At 47.4% G+C, this 24,083-nt stretch overlaps 1 protein-coding gene across 3 annotated transcripts in view; it reads right to left on the bottom strand.

Moving 5' to 3' along the window:
- Positions 1–1,580: 1,580 nt before the first annotated feature.
- SUSD2 (sushi domain containing 2) overlaps positions 1,581–24,083 on the bottom strand; it is a 43,220-nt gene continuing 20,717 nt past the window's right edge. Inside the window, exons 6-14 of one of the 3 annotated variants that reach the window (XM_007439032.3) lie at positions 23,826–24,027; positions 20,456–20,541; positions 19,846–20,114; positions 13,624–13,776; positions 12,822–12,980; positions 9,131–9,385; positions 7,849–8,121; positions 6,801–6,983; positions 1,581–1,825 (exon numbers count right to left, since the gene is read on the bottom strand). In XM_007439032.3, the coding sequence (XP_007439094.1) occupies positions 1,743–1,825; positions 6,801–6,983; positions 7,849–8,121; positions 9,131–9,385; positions 12,822–12,980; positions 13,624–13,776; positions 19,846–20,114; positions 20,456–20,541; positions 23,826–24,027 (1,663 nt within the window). In that variant the 3' untranslated portion in view covers positions 1,581–1,742. The remainder of the gene's footprint in view (positions 1,826–6,800; positions 6,984–7,848; positions 8,122–9,130; positions 9,386–12,821; positions 12,981–13,623; positions 13,777–19,845; positions 20,115–20,455; positions 20,542–23,825; positions 24,028–24,083) is intronic. The other 2 variants (XM_025173688.2, XM_088147692.1) reach the window with 2 other exon arrangements.

The raw sequence follows: 24,083 nt of genomic DNA, 5'->3' as shown, positions 1-24,083 counted from the left end.
TAATAAATGCGTGTATATAGGACGGAACATCTCTGGCTTGGCTGGAGTAAATAGGGGTCCTGTTTGCTCAAGACGCTTAAACCAGTCAGCCGTGACCATCACCTCTTTTTACTGGTAGCTTTGCCAGGACACAGCTATGACCGGGTGAAACATCATTTGGGCAATGCAGGGTTCTCCCCCTCTTCCTCCAGAAAGTTCTGGATGTCCCCTTCGAAGAATCCCAGCCAAGCTTCATGATGCCGTGGCCCCTTCTAGCAGCCAAGCAGGGAGCAGTGGGGAGGGGGAAAGGGCAGGCCGGTTCACACAAGGACTGCGTCTCCCGCCACAGGCGGCTTGACCCTGCAGTTACTCTTTCTCCTCCAGGATGGCCGCAGAGGTCAGAAGATGGGTTGCTGGGAGGCGTGCCACAGAGCCACCCTGCCTCTCTAAAATGGCCCACTGGAAGGGAAACATTAAGGTGCTGGCCCAGAAACCAGGAGGCGGCGAGTTCTAGTCTCGCCTTAGGCTGGGGGACGTAGGGCCAGTCGTGCGCTCTCAGCCCAGCCCACCTCACAGGGTGGTGGTTGTGGGAAAAAAAGGAGGAGGGAGGAGTATTAGGTATGTTTGCTGCCTTGAATTACTCGTAAAAAGTAATAAAGGCGGGATAAAAAAATCTAAAAAAAGCAACAACCCATATTTGCACCCCTGGCAAAGTAAACAAGACCTTTAAGAGGAAAGCGACAGGCACCTCCAACCACGGGGTGTTAGATACCCAGGTGGGGATGGTAGGCAAACAATTTGGGGCTGATCCCTGCCAGCAGACTCCAGACTCTGGCCCTGGGCTCCTTGGTCGAGAGCCTGATGTGTCCAGCAGCTGTTCAGCTTCTGTTTTGGAGAACTGCGTTGGGGTAACTGCTCCACTTTTGACGGGATGAGGGAATTTACTTCAGCCCACAGCAGACAAAGGCTCTTTGGCATTAAAACGGCTGTTCCGTGACCCCATAGGTGGCTAGGTTCGGATCTGCAGAACGCCCTCGTCCCCGACCCGGTTATGAGGCTCGCGTGACACCAGCCCTGTCGAGGATCCCAGTCGTCAGTGAAGCAGGTGTCTGCCGTGCAATTCTGACCCTAAGCGGAGAAAAGCCATGCGCTGCCTCTCTTCCCCATCCCTCCAGCCTCATTTGGTGTTTCTCCTTCTGGGCATCGCCTTCCTCCCAAAGGAAGCAGGGCCAGAGCTGGGGGTTGGCTTCCGGCTCCCTGCTAGTCCTGCGGCAGCGGCAGGGGCTGCCTCCTGCCTGGCTGGGCAGAAGCCGAAGGGCTGCTGCTGGGCAAGGAGGTGCCATCTCAGCATGTGCCCTTTCATTTGGCTTCCTGGCTAGCTATTCCCTGCATGCCTACCTTTGAAATACCTTTTTGTGGGGTGGAGGGTTGGGCTGTCTGGTGCAGGAAGCCACCTTGCAAAGAATTGGCTTTGGAATGATCTAAATACTTGCTGATGGAACTGTCACCACCACCAAAGTGGGCAACCCCTTTGCCTGGACCCATAGTGAGTGGAAAGCCAGACCCTTTCTTCTGGAAAACAAATGCGTTCATCCACTAGATACAGTATGTGGTAGCTCTGCCCTTCTGACGTTTCATTGCTGAGTCATAGCTTGTCATCCAAAGCAGAGATTCTTCAAATTTCTTTCATTATGGTGGGAAGCTGGGAGATACAGTCTTGCCAGTGGTGCCCCCCCCGCCTGGTCTTCTCTGTAGCCATGTTGTCAGATTATCCAGAGGATTAATGCAAAGTTCAGGATGCTAAATGCTGACACAAAGGGGAACGGTGGCAGTTGCAGCGTGGCTCCTGGGAAAAAGAACCACAAAGGCCATCAGTCAGAGAAGCAGCAAGAGAGGGGGTGGGGCTGCACAATGCCCTAGGACCTTCCAAATCTTAAACTCCCTATTTCTGTGACAGGTGTCCTCAGCCTGCCTCTGTTGCAAATATCAGAGCCAGGTGTGGTGAATCAGCTACGGCAGGTTCCTAGAGGTAACAGACTATCTGGATGCTTTTCGGCCAGGGTCGTGGCACAGAAACGGGGTGTGTTGCTTCATCATGACCTAGATGGCAGGAGGGCACCTCTCTTGGTCTTACAAGGCCTCTTGGGAGCATTCTGTGCACTTGGCCTTGGTACGTTGGATTACCTACTGGGGTTGGGAGTCAGGGCATGTGTTCCTACTTAAGTGGGCAAGAGGGCAGTGCACCAGCCCTTGGGAATGCCTGTGGGGGATTTCTCCGTAATGCTTAGCAGCATCAAAAAATCTCTGGGGAAAGTCATCCCTCAGTTTGGAGTGAGCTGTCACCAATATGTGGGTACCCCGGGCTGAGCTGGAGGTACAAATCCTGACCCAGAGCCTGGAGGCTGTGAGGATCTGGATGAGGTGAAACAAGTTCAGATTAAATGCTACCCAGCTAAGTTGCTGGTCCTCAGTAATCATCTGCGCAGTCCAATAACATTGGCCCAGGAACTCCTCTGAGTGGGGCTGGGCTCCCTCAGAGGAGCTGGCTTGTCACGTGTGTGTGCTCCTAGACCCTTGGCTCCTGCTTGGGCAGCTGGGGCAGCTACTTGGTCTAGGATGCCCTGGTGACGGTGGCTCACCCTCTGATCACCACGCAGTCACGCCACTCTAATGCACTTTATGTGGCACGGTTCTTAGAGGCAAGACACCCAGGCCAAAATAACTTCAGCAATCCTGAAGTTGCGGCTCTGGTTCCCAGGTAGCTTCCAAGCCCAGTTCAGAGTGCTGGTCCCTTCGACCCTCGTGCGGTGCAGCCCTGGGAAACATCAGGTCCCCCATGTCAGAACAGAATCAGCCCATCGAAAGGGAGCTTGTTAAGGGTCCCCCCTTTTTACATTTCAGAAACAAAGTGATATTATTCCAATGTGCTTTGGGCCCCAATTTCATGTGGGTGCCTATGACCATATGGCTTTTAATCACCTGTATTTTTATACTTACTGTTCTTGCTTTGGAGTCACCCTGCCCATTTGGGAAGGCTATAACTTTTGCCAGACAAATAAATACATGACATTCCCACTGGCATCCTTTAAGACCTCGCAGAGGGATCCCAGAAGCCCCCACCCTTATGTTGTGCGGGAAATTGTTGAAGATTTGGTTGTTCTCTCAGGCCTTGGGGACAAGGGGATTGTAGAGCCCCCCTTTTGGTTTCATTTGGTTTTTTTTGGGGGGGGGGGTTGTTTTTGTACTTTGCTCTTCTGATCTCTTGTATTTTTCTTTTAATAAGTTGGCTTATAGTTGTAAGCCACCCAGACTTGTTTGGGAGCTGAGCAGCCTATAAATGAAATAATGAAATGAAATGAAATGAAATAAAGGGTGCCTCCAGGACCTGACTTATCAGGCTTCAGGACCTTCTGAGATATGTGGCGTCCTTGGGGGTCTCTGAACTTGGCTGTTTTCTTGCAAACGTTTCATTACCCGGCTAGGTCACCTCTTCAGTGCTAGAATGGGATGGGGTTTGCTCTCTGTTTATGTGCTGTGGCCTGCCTTGCCAGCGTGGGTGGGGTGGGGGTTTTATTTTTTCCTCCAGTAGTTCCTTGATTAGGGTATTGTTCACTGCTTGATTGTATGTCTGGTGGTAATGTTGGTGTTAATCTCTGCTTATCTGGGTGACGATTGCTGGTGAGGAGATGTTCTGGTCTTTTGTCTTCTTTTCTATTTTCTTTCTCTTTTGAATAGTCCATAGATGCTATTTATCTCTGTGTGCCTGTTGATGGCTGCCTTGTCTGAACACCAAGCTTCCAAGAATTCCCTTCTGGGACATCTTCTCTGGTTACCTCCCCTTGCTTTACTTTTCTTCCAGAGAAAGTTAAGCCTCTACCTGAGATCTTCCATAGGAAAGTTGGGGAAAAAACCCTTCATTTCCTTGCATTCTCCAGATGCCCCTTGAGCAGAGACATTGCAAGGGAGGCCGGGCCGGGCCCGGGGGCGGGGGGAGGGGGGAGAAGGCAGTGTCATGTTGATGCAACACAAGCTCTGCCTCTTTTAAAGTGTGTCATCACATTACAGATGTGTAGAAACGGAGCAGAGCATGCATCATAATGCCACAATGATACTTTCACTGTTTTGATGAAAAGGCTGGATCTGTTCCTGCCAATTCCTCTGTCTGTTCTGTCACTCCTTTTCCACTTAGCAGTCATAGATTCCCTGGCTGGTTTTGTGCTTCCAATTCATTTTAAAGAAGTCCTTAGTTTTTCTGATATATGCTCCTCAAATTCTCTTGGACCCTGTCCTCTAATTTGTGAGTTCAGAGGAGGCGGAGTTAAGAGTCCAACCTACATACTGGACTTCTGATAAGCAGATCTTAAGAGGGAAGACAGATTAGACCTCGTGGCTTCAAATACCGAAAAAGATATGAGAGTAGCCTTTAAATATCTGAAGGTTGGGAGAGGAGAGGAGAGGAGAGGAGAGATGAGGGAGTAGACTTATTCTTGATTGTCTCAAAGAGCAGGACCAGATCCAATGGGTTTAAACTAAAAGAAGGAGGTTCGGGCTAGATAAGAAGAGGAACTTCCTGGCCATACAAGCGATCAGCTAGTGGATGGAGTGCTATGTCCAGTATATCAAGAAACTGGAGCGAGTCCAGAGGAGGCTACCAGCATGATGGCGAGTCTGGAACCCAAGCCCTATGAGGAACAGTTCAAGATTGGTTATCTTAGTCCAAAGAAGAGACAATTGAGAGGAGATATGAGAAGAGTCTTATAATATCTGATGTCACACCAAGGAGGGAGTAGATTTGGTTTTTACTGCCCCAGAGAGCAGAATTAGATCCAACAGGTTAAAACTACAAGAAATGAGGCTCAGGAGACATAACAGAGGGAATGTCCTGACAATGTGGGCTGTTGGCCAGTGGAACAGGCTGCTGCATGATGTGGTAAGTGGAGGTCTTCAAACAGGCTGGATGTTCTAGTTAACCCTGCACCAAGCGAGGGGCTAGATGACTTCCATTTATTTGTTTGTGTTTGTTTATTTTGCAAGGCTTATACATGCTCCAGTCATAAATGAGTGTGACTGGCATACGATTCCCCCTCCCTAACTCTGACTGAAAGAAAAATACAATCCCACCAGGCTTTAACATCACAATATACAGTAAGATCCCAGGGATAGCTGCAATCCATTCCCTACGATTGAAACCGTTTCCTTAGTAGAAGGACAAACAGCTCATTCAACCTCCAGGGCTTGTTCAAACACTCAAGACTTTCCAAATGTGAAGAAAGAAGGGGCCATTCAATTGTCTGGAGAGATGCTGTTCCAAGGGGGAGTGGGCAGGGTGCTTCCATGGCCCTTAGATGGTAGACCCCGAATGCGGGAATGCAAAGAGAGCCTCCTCCTATTTTATCTTACCGGGTTAACAGTTATTATTGGGGGCAGATGGTCCCACTGATATCCAAGCCCTGAACCATGCAGGGATTTGAAAGTAACAATCAGCACTTTGAAATGTACCCAGAACCCACCTGGTCATCACTGCACGTCCCAAAATAGCTATATTATGTGTGTGCAATAAGGAGTATACACTGCACTCTGGACCAGTACAGCTTTCAAATGCTCTCCAAGGGCTGCCCCATATAGAGGGCATTGCAGTAGTCCAATCAATAGGTTACTAAGGCATGCATGACTATGAGAAAAGCCTCCCTTTCAAGGAGTTTTTGTAAGTGGTGCACCAGATGAAGCTGTGGAAAGGCCTTCCTGGCCACAGCAGAGCTATGAAGGTGATCCTCCAAGTTACAATCCTTCATTCAGGACAGGGGATTCCAACCCTGTTCAGAATTAAAAATGGAATTTCTCTGGAACTGTATGATTTACAAACCCAGAATAATTCCATCTTGTGGAATTGAGCCTTAACCTGTTCCTCTCCATCCAGACCTGAACTGACTCCAGGCACCTGGACCATCCTTTGATGGCATCACTCAGTTGGCTTGGGTCTGAGATGTAAAGTTGGGTACTATCAGCATACTGATGATACATGACCACATGTTGAAAGATAATTTCACCTACAGGCATCATGTAACATTAAATAGGAGTGGGGGTTTGCATGAGACACCCCACTGCTAAGGAGCCTAGAGCTCGATCTCTTCTTCCCTCTTGCCACCAACTGGAACAGCCCCTTTAAGAGGGAGAAGGACCACTGGAGCTCAGTGGCCCTCCCCGTAAGCCCAGAGGCAGTCCAGAAGGATACCAGGACTGATGGTCTCAGAAGCCTCCGATAGATCAAGCAACACCAGTAGGGTCACACCTGTCCTAGTTTCAACAGAAGTGTGATCATTGTCATCTCCCTGCTGTGTCCTGGGGTGAAGCCCAACCCAGCAGGCCCTCTGCAACAACCCCTCACTACCTTCTCAACAACCTTCCCCAGGAAGGGAAGGTTAGGGAATGATGAATAGTTATCCAACATTTCTGGGTCAAGAAATGGCTTCCTGAGAAGGGGCATTTACCACTGCCTCAACACAGCTCCCCATCACCTCTCTGAGGGGCCGGTGTCCTCCTTGGATGTGGAGTGGAGCCAGAGCTGAGACATCCCAACTTGGGGGTGCTAGCAAGCCCTATTAGGTGTGCCTATCTCTCTCTCTCTCTCTCTCTCTCTCTCTCTCTCTCTCTCTCTCTCTCTCTCTCTCAAAGCACAATATTGTAACTATCCACCCTGCTCTACATTATCCCTGCTTCTTCTTGTCCAGCATACAAAGCCCATAGTGCTAACCTTGTCGCTGCTGCCCATCTCAAGGTTTGGGGTTCGGGTGCTAAGGAGAGCATTGCTCAGAGGCTCTTACCTGCATTGGGAAAGCATCTGGTGGGTTGTCCTGACCAGATCCCATTGTCCTGGCATCTTCTGGTTGCAGAACCCACAAGGTGGTAACCTGGATGGCAGTGGAAGCTGAGAAGAGACCTTGCTAAGTAACTGGTTCCTTCTTTCATCCCATTAGCGGGGGGACCCAGCCAACCACACGAAATCACTGGAGGAGGAAAGGAAAGACACCAAGAGGGTTTTTCATGAATATGCCTGAATGGCCCAGGCATGTTGATGGAGGGCCCTGCACACATACGAAGTCCAGGGATAAAAGTACCGTCTTCTCTCCTCCCCGGTCCCCATGAAGGGAGCTGCTAATGGCTGAATAGGGCTAACTTGGGCTAGCTCAACATGGGCTGCATGCTGGGGTTGATGTCTTTTTTCAGAAGTTACTAAATGGCAGGGGGAGCGGTGCTGATGTAAGCCCTGTAGCAGGAGTACTGGCCCATTTCTTCCTTTATATTCCAGAGGGCACATAGATGGGCCATTGATCTCTTTCAAAAGGGCCATTCCACACATCTGGCATTTAAGAGAAACCAGAGCAGGCCAGAATGCTGCCTTGTGAGCAGAATAACTTAGTTCCTAGCTACAATGTGCCTGTGGCATCTACCCACAACCTTACCTGTTGTGGCTACTTATAATTCCCCTACTGTCACATCAGCAGCACATAAATCTCCTGAGAGATTGGGGAGGCCATTTATTTATTTGTTTATTTCAATTTAATAAATTGACTCTAACTGCCAGGCTCTCAGCCAGAGGTGAGGCCACCTACTCAGAGGACCTTAGTTGGTATTGCAACTTAACTGGGAAGACTCAGAGGCTCTCAATGGCTGCAGGAAGCCACATTAATTGCTATGGGACTGAACTGAAGGCTGCATTGTGAGATCAACTTGAACTTCATTGGATACAGGGTGTGTCTTTCAGATTATCTTTCCATGCCAGATGTTTTAAAATGCCACTGACCGCAGGCAGCAGACTCAGAGGTGAAGCCCCTGTGCTGCTAGGGACATCGGGGACAGAGGCCTAGTTACCTGGCTGTAGGCTCTCCTGTAGTTGTCTGAAACTCTGGTGGGACAACCTAGTGACGTTTCCCACTGCAAAGTCTCTGGTTGTCAGGACATCAAACCTGCAGAAAGGATCTGCTTGGCAGACCAGAGCCACCTGCTGCATGAGAGTTTCATTGGAGTCTTCAGGAGGAGAAAACAGGGGCACAAAAGAGGATTGGTGCTTTGGTGCATAGGAGTAGTCGTGCAACAGGTACTCTGTGTCATAGGTGAAAAGGGATGTTTCATTTTTAATTGCCCCTAAAAAGAAGAAAGGGAAACTTTAAGTTGGTTCAAGTCCTGAAGAAGGATTGAAAATTTTGAATGTAACCGGAAGCTCACAGCGATATATGCTGGCTTCCTTTTGCAACTTCTGAATCAACTTTTGCTTCTCTCCCAAAGCTGCTTTTCAGGGGGAAGAGTGGTTGTTTGGTTTTGCTATTGATGTTATTTGTTTGGTTCCTTGATATATCTGCTAAGGCAAGAACTCCAACTAATTGCCTTGATGTGAGTCATAGACATGTGTAGTCTTAATGCAAAATGAGAGTATTTACTTTTGATTCAGCTTGAAATGGCCTTTGAGAGGCTACAGAACACTAAGATGTTGCCTAAGGAACGCAGATCTGGTGACTTTTCTGCCATATCCCCTCCATATGCATAACTTCTGATAAGTGCAGCCATATAAATATGTTAAATAAATACAATACAACAATAAAATAAAATAAAGTAAACCATAAGGAGCCATGGAGGCATCCAAAGAGCATCTTGACTGGAACACACGAAATGGGGGTATCACATGATTTAAAATTGCTCACAATAAACAGCATCTCCCACCCATGCTGGGCAAGTGAGTTGGGCAAAAGGTCAGTGCAGGACTTTTTGCCTTGACTTCTAGTTTGCTAGGTGCAGGACGTGTTTCCTGAGACAGAGGAATCTTCACACACTTAGCAGCTAAAGCGCCTCTGCATAAGTGGAACAATATTTAATGAAGCTGTTAGTTTTAACAGGAGTGGCCTGTGAAATTCTGGGAAGGCACCAGGCATGCTTTTACCTCCCAGAAGCAAATTCATCACTGCAAGCACCCCCTGATTTTCCTGCTTATTGTCACATTTTATTCAGTTTCAAATTCTCAATATGCCAAGGGGGTCTAACTATTTTGGATCACTAAGGGGACTCAAGTAGCCAAAGCTGAGGCCTGCCCATGATTTCTGCATTTGACTTTGCATTTCCCCCTACTGCTCTTCTTTTTCTCCAGAATAGCCATACTCACAATCTGCTCCGAAGGTAAAGTGTTCTTGGGGGCCGCTGCTGCTGACATCTAGGACTGTTCCATTGCGAAGGGTCAGATCATCCTGAGGTTTGCCATTCATCAACCCAAAGAGCCCTTCTGTGTGATTCTGAAATGTCTCTGGCAGCAAAATGGTCACACTTAGCACCCTTCCTCCATGGCCACTCACTTCTATGCCAGCTCCGGATGAAAACATCACAGTGACATTCTGCCCAGGGGTGGTATAGAGGAAGAGGCCTGCAGAAAAGACAAAGCAAGACCCTGTGGCATTAGACAGCACCAACGTTATGCTAGAGTGACTGGAAAGAATTCAGAGTTACTCCCAAAGAAGGTTTGATACATGATCACTTGGCAAGTTAATTGTATTTCTCCTGTGATCTAACCCTATGAATGCTGTCAGAATTGCTTCTTTGTAAGTTGAGGACCAATGCCCTTCTAAGCTCCAGACTTCCCATCTGTGGGCCTACAGTAGGGATGAACATTCCTCTTCAGGATCCATCCATACCAGTTGAAGCTGTCTGGAGTTGTACTGTCTGTGATGTTCCAGTTGTACATCTGGAACATCACAGGTCCTCATTTCTGGTCTAAAGTTTTGCAGTTTCAACCCAGCCATCTTTGTCCCCAGCATAAAGTCAGAGCAGGAACAGTCATTCAATTTGATTTCTTCCATGGCTTTTCTATAAATTCATAGAATTGTAGAGTTGGACAAGTCATCTGGTTCAATAATTTCTCAGTGCAGGATTCATTATAGCATTTCTGACAAATAAACATCCAGCCTCTGTCTGAACACCTTCAGGAAAGGAGAACACATCACTTCATGTGGCAGATGATCCTCTGGCTCATAACTTGTATGATCAGGAATTCCTCCTGATATATAGCCTGAACGTCCTCCTTGGTAGGTTTAACCCATTGGTTTTGGCCTATTCCCTGGGGCACTAGAGAGCAGGTTCACTCCCTCTTTCATGTGCCAACCCTTCAGATGTTGGAAGACTGCTGCCTTATCTCCCCTCAGTTGCCTCTTCTCTGGGCTAATCGTACCCAGCTTTCAAATGTTCCTCATAAGAACTGGTTTGCAGACCCTTCTGCTGATGCAGCCTGGGACTGCATTTCTGTTTTTCTGTAGCTGCATCATTCTGTTGGACTGTGTTCAGCTTGCGATCTATCAAGACACCCAGTTTCCTTCTGCACATACTGCTGTCCTATATTGTCCCAACTCATCCTATATGAGGATGACCCAACCCTCGGCGCGCCTCCCTCGCACCCTCACACGTCCCCTAGCGCCCTCCCCCACCCGGCAGCAGCCACTTTGTCTGTCTGCCTGCCTGTGAGCTGCCTGGGACTTGCAGTTTCCTGCCGGCTTCCCCACTGACTTTGTTGTCGAAAGCTGGCAGGAAGCTGCCTCGCCTAAGGACCATGGGGTTCGGTTAACCTTTCAGTCCTTGTACTCATTAGGTTTTGTCCCACCAGCTTTCAGTAATGCTTTTCTACATTATTTATTTGATTTATAGGACCACCCAACTCCTTGACAACTCTGACAATGATAAAGCTCCAGAAAAAGAATAAATAAAGCAACAAGGAGACAAAAAAACATCCAGATGGAACAACCCTCCAACTCAATGGAGAAAACCCCATGAGAAGCTCACCACCCACCCTAACCCAAGGCTTGGGGGAAAGGTCATGTTTTTAACCACTTTTTGAATGAAGCCAGGCTAGGAGCTAAGTAGATGGCATGCCAGAAGAAACACCAGAAGTGCCTCTTCAAAGATTCTTACGTCATAAAGTGCTCTAAGGGGGTGGGGGAAAATAATTCTATACAAGCTTCTCTTTTATCAATATATTTTTAAAAATCAGAGAACTTCCTCCCTGCCTCATTGTTCTTATAATTAGCCATTTGCATGGGGTCACAACCTGTGTTTATTTTCAGCAAGAGTGAGACCATGATCTCTAGGACTATGTAGACTCACTGCATCACGTTGCTCAGCATTACCAATCCTGGCTAGCTAATAGGAACAGCTTTCCAGGATCCCCACAATTGACTAGGGATCTGCTTACTAGGAAGGACTGGGGATTGGCTGAGGCTGTATCTGACCCTGGGAGAGAGAACAAAGTCTCTTTTTCCTTAGCTGAGGGTTGAGTAAGCCTCCATTCAAAACATAGGCCTTGGCTAAGGTAGATAGCAAACAGTCCTGAGGCTGGAGCAAGATGAGCAAGTTGAGGACACATGTCATCCATCTTCCTGTACCACACAGTAGCCAATCAGTTGTCTCCATACTGCTCAGAATCATGGGTGGAAGGCTGCCTAATGCAGGAGTCCCATGGACTGAAGTTCCTTGATCAGACTGATTCTACTCCAGTTCCTTTTTCTCCACCAATGTAAATCAAAGGAATGCAACACTAAAAGGCCAAGCTGAGGACACAGGTAGAGTCTATATGCTCTATATGGTCACTAAGAATCAGCACTGACTTGACAAACTTTTGACAAAGTCTCTCTCAGCATTAGCAAAATAGTCAAATATGGGTTCGATGACTCAACCATTAGGTGAATCCTCAGATGGCTCAAAAATTGTACTCAAAGGGTAGTTATAAATGGTGTCAAATCTGCCAGGAGAGGCAGCTCAAGAGGGGTGCCACAGGGCTCTGTGCTAGGCCTGGTGCTGTTCAGTGTTTTCATAAATGATATAGAGGGGGGAGTTGAGAGAACGATCACCAAATTTTCAGACAATACAAAGCTAGGAATGGTGGATAATACTTGGGAGAAGAGTGAAAAAATTCAGAAAGACCTAGCCAGTCTAGGACAGGGGGTGGAAGCAAATAGAATGAAATTTAATAAGGAGAAATGTAAAGTCATGCAACTAGGTAAGAAAAATGAAAGAAACATGTACAGGATGGGAAAAATCTGGCTAAAGAGCAGCATATGTGAGAAGGACTTGGGTGTGCTAGTGGATCACAAGCTCAACATGTCTCAATAGTGTAATGCAGCTTCATGAAGGTCAATGACATTTTGAGGAGCATCAAGAGGAACATACAGTCCAGGTTGCGGGAAGTAATTATCCCTCTCTACTCTGCCTTGGTCAGGCCTTGCTTGGAATAATGTGTTCAGTTCTGCATACCCCAGTTTGAAAAGGACATTGATAAGCCCAGAGAAGGGCTACTAAGCTGGTGACGGGACTGGAAATCAAGCTGTACAAGGAACAGTTAAAAGACTTAAGTATGTTTAGTTCGCAGAAGAGAAGGTTGAGAGGGGACATGATAGCTGTCATCAAATATCTGAAGGGCTGTCATACTGTAGACAGTTCGGACTTATTCTCACTTCCTCCTGAGGGTAAGACTGGAACTAATGGGATGAAACCAAGGATGTGGATACAGATTAGACATTAGGAAGAACTTCTTGACAGTAAGAACTGTCAATCAGTGGAACAGGTCACCGTATGGAGTGGTTTCTTCCTCTTCACTGGAGGTTTTCAAACAGCGGCTGGATAATCATCTACTGGGGTGGTGTAGTGAATCTTGCAGTATGCAGGGATTTGGTCTTGATGACCTCTTAGGTCCCTTCCAACTCTATGATTCTATAATTCTGTGACAGCACGCAATCACCCATGTACTTGAAGTGAGAGGAGTTTCTTGCATAGTTTCTCGGTGTGTCCCTTTTTAGGCCCTGTTCTTCTTGTCTCACCTTTTAGGTCCATCCAGGTTTGTTCAGAAAAATTGAGCACCCTTTGATTCAGCAGGACTTCCAACTCATGGGAGTTTTCTGGAATGCGTACCTCAATGACATCTGAGTTATTCTCCTGCATGGCGATGGCTGAAAAGCCTGTCACCTTGGCTTCTACTCCTGCCAGACAGTTACAAACAGATCAGTGCGGTGCACCCAGGACCCCAAGTACTTAACCTGGCCCATTTGCATTAACATCTGATCCCTTGCTTTAGAATACCTTACAGTAAGATAAACTGAACACATTTTAAAAATCAGAACGGTCTAGGGAGATCGATTGTTCTGCATGACTACAGAATTTGCTTGATCCTTGGGTCTCACCCCTGCAACCGGCTGGACTTTGCTTGACTGACAGATAACAGGCAGAAGCCCCTCTATGCCTGCGTGTTGTTAGTCAAGCGCTTGGCCAGTAGCTAAGCCTACTTTTATAAAAACGTGTTACTTTAGCACAGCCTCACCCCAACACGCTAAGGAGAGTGACTGGGGGCTCTTGGTCCCACTGGCAGGTCATGCTTGGGGAGGGGGGAAGGAAGCCAGGGAATCCACCAATCACTGCCCTGAATGTGTCCCATGGTAGAACTGTTAGGAGATCAGCCTTGTTCTGGGGCAGAACAGGAATTTTATGCCACCATAGTCCTCTGTTAAGTCAAGGACTGGTGATGGCTTAATGCAGCCATCAGGCTGTGGCCTCAGATGAATCCCTTGGACCTGGGACATGGCTGGTGAGGAATAAAATGGACAATGCAAAAGAAGAAACTGGCACCTTCATCTTCATTTGGCATCTTAGCTGGACGAGTTCTCCCTTGGACTCTCAGGGATGTTAGCTTGGATCCCAGCACCAAATATTCACCAAGGCCCTTGAATGTGAAGTTGAGGCCATCAAAAGAGATAAAGTGAGGATCTCCAAAAGCCGAAGCTGTTGGAAAAATACAAACCAAAATAGAGAGTAGGAAATGTGACATGTTACATGTTGATAGCTATGTATTTGAGAGAGCTAAGTTACCTCCCTTTCTAGGGAGCAACGGTGCAAGCCTCCACCTTCAGTTGGATGTTCTCAGCCATCAAATGTGAATCGGCTAAGGAAAAACTAAATCTGCCCTGCTGAATGTCCTCACCTAACGATCAACTCAGCGTGAGCCTAACGTTGCTGGTCCTGTAGCCCAAGCCCAACGTGGCTTTCTAAAGTAAGTTGTGTCCTTTGGGTTGTGTTCCCTGGAAATACACCACTACATCCTTGGTTTCAGCCAGAAGTGAAAACAACCTCAACGTCTGTCTGTCTGTCTGTCTGTCTATTTATTTATTTCTATGCTGCCACAACCAAAATAACTTTTGGCACTTTACATAGAAAAATACAATTTAAAATATGCCCATTGCAAATGATAAAAACACAACACAGCAGAAAGAATAAAGGTGGCAACATCAGATATGTCATATGATTATGTGATAAAGAACAGTGTTAGTAGATTACCTTCAATACGGAGAGTGCCTGGAGAATTCTGGACCGAAATTCATTAAAGATGAAGCTAGCAAAAATCTGCCCCAAGGCAAAGAGCACAAGAAGGAACGTGGCTGGTAGCCGATATGTAGAAAATAACTGTAGGAGGCAGAAGGCAAACGATAATGGAGTCAGAGGAAAGTTTGTCCAACTTAACTCTGGGTTCCAGAGAAGAGCGAAAAGAGACCAGGACAGCCATGCAAAGACTGAGGATAATAGTCAAATGGGAAGGAAAAGAAATTTATTGAAGAACCTCTAGGCAAAGATGGGCCCAATGAAAGACAAGCAGGCAAAGATCTATCGGATAAAGAGGAGATGCTGTGAATATTTGAAGAGCTTCCCGCACCCGCGCAAAAGATCCCAGAACTGATGTCATAGAGGCAAGTTTGATCCAAACATTCTGGAAACTGAAATTAGATGCGCCCTAGAAATATTGCTAATAACAAACTGCAGGAGTTGATGAAATACTGTGGCAGCAGAGCTGTTTAAGCATTTTACCAGATGATGCTTTTAAAGTGCTATGCTGGTTTATAAGCAGCAGTGCAGCAGCCAAGGAACTAGAAAAGATAAATTTATATCCCAGTACCAAAAAAAGGACCATGCTGAAAAATGCTCAGGCTACTGAAAATCACACTTATCTCATGCTATCAAGATAATGCTTAAGATTTGAAAATACAAATTTGCATAATACATTTGGATGTACAAGCTGGATTCAGAAGAGACAGAGGCAACTAAAGGATAATGGAAAAGGCAAGAGTTCCAAACAGACATTTATTTTTTGCTTTATTGATTATGCAAAAGTGATGGGCTAACCACAGGAAATTGTCGACAGCCTTTAAAAACATTGGCATACCATCTGCTTATTGCAAAAAACAAAAACAAAAAAAAGTGTTATGTCCAGGAAACACCAGAACAGAACATGGAGCAACTAGATGGTTCAAAACTGCGGAATGAATGCACCAAGATTGTATGCTGTTATCTTATTTTTTAATGTATATGAATAATATATCGATAGAAACCTGGACTAGAAGAAACTGAACTTGGAATTAAAATGGCTGGGAGACACATCAGCGACCTCAGATACACTGATGATGCAGTGCTACTTTGATTACTTGATGCGAAGGAGACTTAAGGAATCTCTTGTTGAAGGTGACAGAAGGGAGCGCAAAAGATAATCTGCTGCTCAATATTAAAAAAGAAACAAGATTGCAAGGAGACTGAGAAGCAGTTGACAGAGTATCAATTTTTACCATCCTAGGCTGAAAAATTCATAGGAATAGTGACTGTAGCCATGAAATAGAGAGATATCTGCTCTTTTGGAGGAAGGGTATGAAAAATATAGACAAAACGCTAAAGTACAGAGACATTGCACTGGCAACAAAAGTATGTATTGCCAAGGCTTTGGTCTTCCCAGTTGTAACATCTGGCTGTGTTGTGGTGCTGGAGAGAATTGTTGAGAAAAGCTTGGATTGCAGGAAGAACAAATCATCCACTGCTAGATGAAATATAACCAGATTGCTCACTGGAAGCACTGAGGCTTAAAGAAATTGACTTAAATCTTTTAACAAGGAGGCAGGAGTCATTGCAGAAGACCCTGATGCCTGGGAAAAATCAGTGACGATCAAAAAAGAAGCTGGCAAAAGACAAGAGGATGGATGCTTCCGCTGATGACACATGCAGGAGTTTACAAGGACTCACAGACAAAATTATGGGCAGACAGTTCATGGCAAAGCTGCATCCATCAGGTCGTGAAGAGTAAAGCAACTGAGCAAATGCTGTGGGAAGCTAGCCGTTGCCTTTGCAGGCTGTGTGAACCAGGCTATCATCATAAGTTGGTTGGGAGCCGCCCAGAGTTTGATATAAGATGGCCGGCTATATAAATGTTTTGAACAAACAAACAAGTTGTAACATGGTTGATTTGGCCATAGCATTTTTGTGAACTCAGCAATTGTATTTTGTTCATCTGTCTTAGGCTTTAGTATGTAGTGTGAGCCCAAACATTGTTACTTCTAACTTGCAACTCCTGCTTTTTGCTATGGTTCGGTCATAACTAGAGTGTCAATCAATTAATGGACTAATTAATTCATGCAATCCTGAGTTACACTCTCTGCCTAACTCCACCAGGATGTCTGCCGACGTGTCTTTCTTCAGGTGGTCCCACGCCCAGCCGGCAAAAGACTCTTGCCTCTCCGTCTGTCAGCCCTCGGAGGCGGCCCAGTTCAGGAAGCAGGCAGCCCAAGGACCGCCGGGGTTCTGCTTTTTGGTTGTCAGGCATAACCACAGAAGCCTGAAAGCCAGACAGGCCTTCCCTGCACCACCTCTTATACTAAAGAGAATCTAGGGTCGAGTCTTTTTTTTCACTCCTCTTTCTCCCCAGGGCTAAACTGATGTTTATATAGCTTCTTGCTTTCCTCCTCCTCCTAATCAGTTCAGAACTGCGTTAGCCCCTCTAACAGCTGCCTCACCCTCCTGACTCCTGTACAGCTTGTTATTGTTGTTATATTTTTATCCCGCCTTTTAATATATATATATATATATATATTTCGTCAGCTCAAGGCAACAAACATCTATAATCCTCCTGCCTCCTGTTTTCCCCCCAACAACCCCCTGTGAGGTGGGTTGGACTGAGAGAGGGGGACTGGCCCAGAGCCACCCAGCTGGCCTTCAGGCCTAAGGTGGGGCCAGAACCCACCGTCTCCCAGGTTCCAGGACAGCACCTTCACCCCCACACCAGACTGGCTCTCCTGCTGCCACTGACCGCACCCAAGTCCCAGAAGGGGATGGCTTCTGTCTGGGTACCTAACCATGGCTTGGACCTCTCCTGTCAGCATCTTTTCCGTCCTGACCCATCATCATATCCCCAGCCAGTTTAAAGCTTTCCCTAGCAGTTCCAGCGTTAAAATAATATTTTCCCCTTTAGGCAAGGAACAAGCCATGGCAGTTTGCAGGTGACCCCTTGGAGGGGGACCAGCCAGGTTCCTTGTTAAGCTCATGTGGGGTCTGTCAACTGTGGGTTAGTGTGATGGACTGGAATGGAGGAAGGGGGGTGAAAACGGTGCTCTCGTCTCCAGAGCAACGCTCTGGAGATAAGCGGAGGAAGCTGGCGCATCCCTAAACATTCCAGAAGATAGTAGAGAGTTGTGGCTGGGAACTACTGGTCAGTCTGAAAAGATTCTGTAAATAAGCGCTAGCTAATAAAACTTGCTGATTGAACCTACACGGTCTCCAGGAGTTCCTTGGGCTAGGCCTGACAGTTAGGCTGCTTTTGAACAGGTTTACCGCTGTTTCAGAAGAGCCCTAAGCCTGGTGTTTCCAGACGTATGGCAAAAGGAGGACATGTCCTCCCTTTTTGTCCTCAAGTCCTCTGTCTGGTAGGCATAGCCTTAAAATCAAATTTTGTCTGGTTTTTTTTGAGTATCTAATAAGGTACTTGAGCAGCGCTTCCCTTATAAGTGCTAACCATAAGTGAACAAGCTCAGTTCGTGACCTTAATTAGTCGATTAGTACCCTCTGGCAGGCTTGTGCTGCTGCCTGAGATTGACAAGACCTTAATCAGTTACGTGCTGAAGGCTTTTGCCTCCTAGCCAGCTCTAGCACATTCCTGCGATTGAAAAACCAGTCCTTCTGATGCCGGAAAAAGTAATTACACATACATGTATGCCTAAGTACATTTTTTTTGGCAGTTTTTCTCTGTAATTTTTGTTGCAAATGCCAAGAAAGTTAGTGTGTCCTCTATTTGTCCTCCTTTCTGATTGTCCATGTCCTCCTTTGTCTGTTCAGACATCTGGTAACCCTAACAAAGCCCATCTTTAAAAAATACCCCTCCCCACAAAGAGCTGACTGGTGGGGAACAGGAGGGTGAGGTCAGATAGCGCAGAGGGTAAGGTAGATGACCTTGGCAGAGATACGCAGGCTCTGTTGCCGAGTGAAAAGGAGCTGAAGCATTTTTTAAGCCCAGAAGTGGCTCCAGTGGCTGCCTCCCTGGACTATAAGGAGGGGGAGGGGGAGGGGGAGGGGGAGGGGGAGGCCCAACACAACCGACCTGCAAGCTTCTGTCACTATAGCCAACCACAATAAGAACAGTTTTAGCCTTCCTGTGGAGTGGATTTCATGGTCTGGTCTACCTGGTGGGGCTGACAAGTGAGTGGAGCTCCCCCCTGCACGAAGCACATACGCTTTTGAACATGGGCTTGCTACCCGTTCAGAAGTGTAGAAACCTCACGTTCAAAAGCAATCGTGCTATTTGTTATAGATGACCCTAAACTTGTTTCCAAAGTTCCAAAGGAGACGGGCACAAGGGTTGCATATGGAAGAGTGCCATGTAGCCCTGCAGCCCCCCTGCTGTTCCAGAGCAGGCTTTTCCGTCCCAGCCCTGGTGGCCGTGGGCTGGACGGAACGGCCAGTGGAGAAACAGCTCTTTGGGGTGGGTCACCTGCGAGTAAAGGCTCTGCTTTCCCACTTTTCCTGCCATCTCCCAAGCTGGGAAGGGGGGTAGAGGTGGAGCGGCCTCTGTCACCTTATCCCCACAAGGCTGCCCTCTTCTGCTTCACCAGGCAGCCTCTGCCCCCCCACAGATCAGCTGCAAGTCCAGGGCCTGAGAGGCGGGATGGGAAAGGGTGCCCAGTGAAGCAGACGGAGCCCTCCTTCTTTACCAGGCAGCCCTTGCCCCTTGTCAGATATTGTGGTGTCAGGTTTGAGAGAGGGCTAACTCCCCCAGCCTTCCACCTGTCCCAGCTCACCTTCTCCACAGCACCAGCCTTATCCTATATTAAGAGGAGTGATGTCTTCCTACCAGCTGGTGGGGTTCGTGGGAGTTTGGGGGAGGGACACAAAACTGGGACCCCCCCCTAAAGATCCCCGTTGCCAGTACTGTGCTGTGACAGATTGGCACCCCAGTGGGGGAAGCCAGGGTTACGATGGAATAGTTTTCTCTCAGTTCAAGGATGGGTGGAAAGCACTTCAGGTTTCAATGGGGATGGTCCCCTTAGGCTGGATTTTACATTGCCTGTAGCACTCAAGGCACCTCTTGCCCAATTTCTTTCTCTTTCACTAGTGTCCCTCTTCTGAAGCCTAATATTTTCTTTAACCCAGGCATGTTGATTTTTCTTTTGCCGCTGTGTGTGCTCAGTACAATTTAAACATTATTTAAAGATACATTTTTTGTAACATCCCTCCAACGCTTCTTGGACTGATACCCAGATCCTGGGCTGAGACTATCTTTGTGGTTCTTGGCTAGCAGAAGAGATGGAGGCAGTTCCTTCTTCCGGCTTTGTTCCCATAATCCAGGTTGAGGAGATGGAGGGTGGTGGCAGCAAATGCCACCTGAAGAGGACCCCTCCAGGCTGTACCGCTGCGGGGGGGGGGAGTTTTACCCCTGGTATTCTGTCTACTGATGTCTCAGTCTGAGTGCAAACACAGGAGAGGCAATCTGCTTGAAGTAAGATCCATCTAAATATACAGTAAAGGAACAGCTAAAACCAGGGAACGTACCAACTCGGGGCGGGTGGTATCTCTTGCAGCCGCTTGAGGGACGGTGCTTGAAATACAAGGAACAGTTGTCAGACCAGAGGCAGCAGTAGTAAAAGCTGATGACGTCGTACAACCAGTGGGAGAAGCCTGGGATGCGGGGGGGCTTTTTGTAAGGAGGAGCTCCCCAGTCATGGCCTCGGTCCGGTGTGCTCCCCCCCATGGAGTCGCCTGTGAGGACTTGGGTGCCAGAAGCATCGTAGCAGCACTGTTGCCCTGCGGCATACTGCGGGCTGTTGGGGAACAGGAAGGGAACTGGTTCAGAGATCACCCCTGTTTCCCGAGGAAATCCTAAGGCAAACACAGCTGAGCCCGGAAGACGCTACTTACTGTACCCTGTGGATGGCTCCAAAGATCTGGATTTCCCCCAAGCTTGGTCAGGAGACTTGTGCCCTACCTAATTGTATTTTGATGATTTTTTGGGTTGGATGAAGTTGCCTCAGGTGCAATATGTTTAATTTTCTTTTTAACGTTTTGGGGTTATGCACTGTTTTCATTTTTGTACACTGCCCTGAATCACGTGTCAATTGGGTGGTGAAGTTCATTGATTTAATGAATAAGCAAACAGCCTTACCTGCCCTGAATGCTTCTCACGCAGTGCACTGCCCCAGGGTGATACGTGCAGACGCTTCCTTTTTCTATATCACACCCATAATCAGTCTGAAATGGGAAGATGCCAGTTGGTCAAAATCAACTGGGAAGTTATCTGAGCCTTGACTCTGTTAGCTGTCTGATTTGTTTAAGAAATTAAACATTAAAAGAGGTGCAAGATTTATTTATTTTTATTAGAATTTTGAAATACAATAAAAGTATAAAGTGTAAAGAATAAAAGTAAAGATAAGAAAAAGAAGGAAAAAAAAGAAGAAAAAGAAAACATATAATGATGGCTTCCACCCTTCTTTCTATTGAGCTGTTCCCATCTTACTCTTTCCCCTTCCTCTTTTTCCCCTTACTTTGTAACTCCCTTCCCCTTCCCTTTTAACCCTTCTTAGTCCCCAAATCAGTAAATCATCCATTCGGTCTTTTCGCCTTTCAACAAGAAGTCCATATATGGTTTCCAGTCTTTCAAAAAGGTCTTTATCGTTTTTTCCCCTGACCAAACTGATCAGCTTTGCCATTTGCACAAGTTCTGGCAAAAAGGTGTAAGATTCACAAGAGAACTTACTCCCAATAAATCAGTAAATCTTTACATTTATCTTCAGCAACACTTGTCTAACGAACGGCGGGCCCGGCGTCTGAGGGCGGGGGGAGGGGGTCTAGAATTTTAGCAGGGTGCCTTGCGGTGCAAGCTCAGGCGTCCGCGACGTTCGGAGGCGTTTCGGGGTCATTGACTCTCAGGACCTCTCTAAGGGCACTCTCAGAGTCTGGGGAAGAACAGGGAAGTTTTCGAAACAGGCAGGCAAGGAGCAGGGGGACCCTTCCGCCTTCTCTCTTAAGCCAGCCGTCAGTCTATCTGTTTGGGCATCTGAGAGAGAAGTTCAAACAACTCATAGAGATATCACCTTAATGTGCTTGCTACTAAATGTGGACTGAGGCCTTCCGAAAATTCTGTAAGCTGTTCCCTTTTTCCTGGCTCTGAACCTGATAATAAAATCTGTTTGACTCTTTCTTCATTGGTCATGTGCTACTGTTAGAGGCTTGGCCACATGGTAGCCTGAACAATATTAAATCTGGCACAGGGAGCATGAAAAGGGGAAGATTTCAAAAATCCTGGGTAGGCCACTTAAGGCTTCCAAAGTTAAAACCAACACTTTGATTGGCACAAAGAAATGGTCTGGCAGAAAATCCTCCTCCTCATCCTCCTCCTCCTCTCTGGCAAGGAAGGAATCTTCAGGCATTGGGTGGCATTACGCAGCATTGTGGCATATCTGAATATCTTATTCCAAGGCATAACCTACATAACCTGCATTACCTGATCTTCTCTGTGACCTGTGGAGAGTCCCGGGGTTTACTGGAGGAGTTTGTTCTCCACCCTTTCTTAGAAGTGACCTTGCTAAATCTTTTTGACGGGAATGAGTTAGTTACGCTCAGGAACAGGATGAATGCAAAGAGAAGATAAGCCTCAGCTCCTTCGCAAGGCAGGCAGTTGTGCTACTATGCCACAAAACCTTTTGCTCCTGATTTCGCAGCATGCAAGTGTCCGACCCTGCCACCTGGAGGGTGATGAGCAAGCCAATGGGCCGCCTGAGAGCCTTTTCTCACTTGCATCTCCCTGTGGCACAGACCTCTTTTTTCCTGCAGAATGTCCTTCAGACATTGCTTCTGCTGATCCCTCAGGCCCGAGGCAGCCTTGGGTTGTCCTGAGCAATGCGACGGTGGTGTTAACATTGCTTTTTCCTGATTACACAACACAGGCTTGGGTATAATCTGACGTGGGTCATGAATCAGTCTCTTGCTAGTGCAATCAGCTGGAATCAACCCAACACCTCTTGACCACTCTAAGCTGATGTGAGGGTGCCCCCTCCGCTCTGGTCTCCTGGCACTGTCTTCCAGGGCCAGTCTGCTTTGGGCAATGGGAGAGTCTGGTTGGATGTGGTTTTAGAATATTTCAGCCCTAACTTCTGGAATGCAATGCACCTGAAGAAAAACCAGAGTGAGTTTTGACAGGTTGCTAGACCCGCCACCACCCTGATCCCACATGAAAGAGAGTCACTGGCCAATGTTTACTGGCCTGTGGCAGGGTAGGGATTGCTGGTGGAGGCAGCAAATTTTCTGCCAGTCAGGTTTTCTGCCAGCTCAAGGATTGGTGCAGAGCATTCTAGCTCAGCTATGAGGAAAAGATTATGTACGCTGCCCAGAGTCACTGTGAGTGAGATGGGCGGTTACAAAAATATGATAAATATCTATCTATCTATCTATCTATCTATCTATCTATCTATCTATCTATCTATCTATCTATCTATCCATCCATCCAGGGTAAGTGAACTAATCTTTTCTACCGAAAACTTCTTCTGGCCTGTTAGCAATCCTGATCTGGTCTGTGGAAGATGAGAGGAACCACCATTCTCGGCAACCAGACAGCCACATGCCTCTCTGTACGTTTTTCTCTCAGCTCGTTGGCTCCTCAGGCTGTCAGTCGGTGGGGCAACATTGTTGGCTGCAGTTATTTTGCCTGACTTGCATTTAAAACCAGCCTCCAATATGCCTTTGAGGAGGATAAATGAGTCAAAGCCAGATTTTCCCTGTCTTGCCACAGTATTAGCAAATCTCCTTCCTTACCCTTGCATGCAAATTGGACTGTTCTGCCCTACTGTATGCAATCCTGGAACATCCTTACCTCTTATATAATGCTTCAAAACTGCGAGTGGGTGAAGGGAAGGGAACTGCAGCGGCTTGGCTGCATGGGGCTTGTGAGGGTCCACCGGAAGTAGCTGGGTTCCCATCCCATCCCATCCCTTGTAACCTGAATCGACCAGCATTCAGGCCATGGGGGTAGGCTGCTTTGCGTGCAGAAGACCAGAGGCTCAGCTCCAGGCAGCATCTCCGGCCCAAAGGATTCCCAGATGGGGATGCGTGTAGGAGGGCACCCTGTGACCCTGTCCCCCAACCCGAGTGAGAATGGAGGAGCAGAAATGCTTTGCAGGGGGAGGCAGCAGTCACTCAAAGAGTTAGGCAGCTTCTCAGCTACTGCTTTTGCTAAGACGGCCCACCTCGGGGTACGTGGCGGAGATTGTGAGGTTCTGCCCTCAAGAGCAACATGAGCAAGCCTCCCCTCCCTGCAAACAGTTCTCTGGGTCTGATCACTAGAGTTTTGGGAGCGGGGTCCAGAAAGGGAGGGGGCAATCATCCCATAGAATTTCTGCTTTGATCTGGAGCCCTTCAAGGCATTACTGCAGACTTCATGTGACTCTAACCAAAATAACCCAGATGCCATGTTCCCGACCAACACTGAAGGAGCACTCCTTAAGAAGTATGCCACTCCCCCAGCCTCTTTGGGGACCTACGTGAAAGCGGCCTGAGTCAGCATGGGCTTGGGCCAAAGTACAGGGACAGTCCAGAATCTCCTCCAGAAAATTGGGCAGGTCCACCTCTTTCCTATCCCACTGGTGGCACTTGGCTGCAGCCCAGGCAACCGAATCCTTCCGGAAGGTGTCCTCCAGGTGCCAGGCCATTGCATGCTCTGTGCTCCAGATGGCAGCCACATTTCTGACATTGGGGAGAACCAGAGGAAAAAGAATGAAATGTGTTGGAAAAGTTACCAG

Source organism: Python bivittatus, unplaced genomic scaffold, assembly GCF_059951505.1.
Source record: "Python bivittatus isolate LINGU-HERP-01145 unplaced genomic scaffold, Pbiv_v1 ctg000600_np1212, whole genome shotgun sequence".
Classification (NCBI taxonomy): Eukaryota; Metazoa; Chordata; class Lepidosauria; order Squamata; family Pythonidae; genus Python; species Python bivittatus.
The sequence above is the reverse complement of the archived record's forward strand: the minus strand, read 5'-3'. Positions and strand labels throughout refer to the sequence as shown.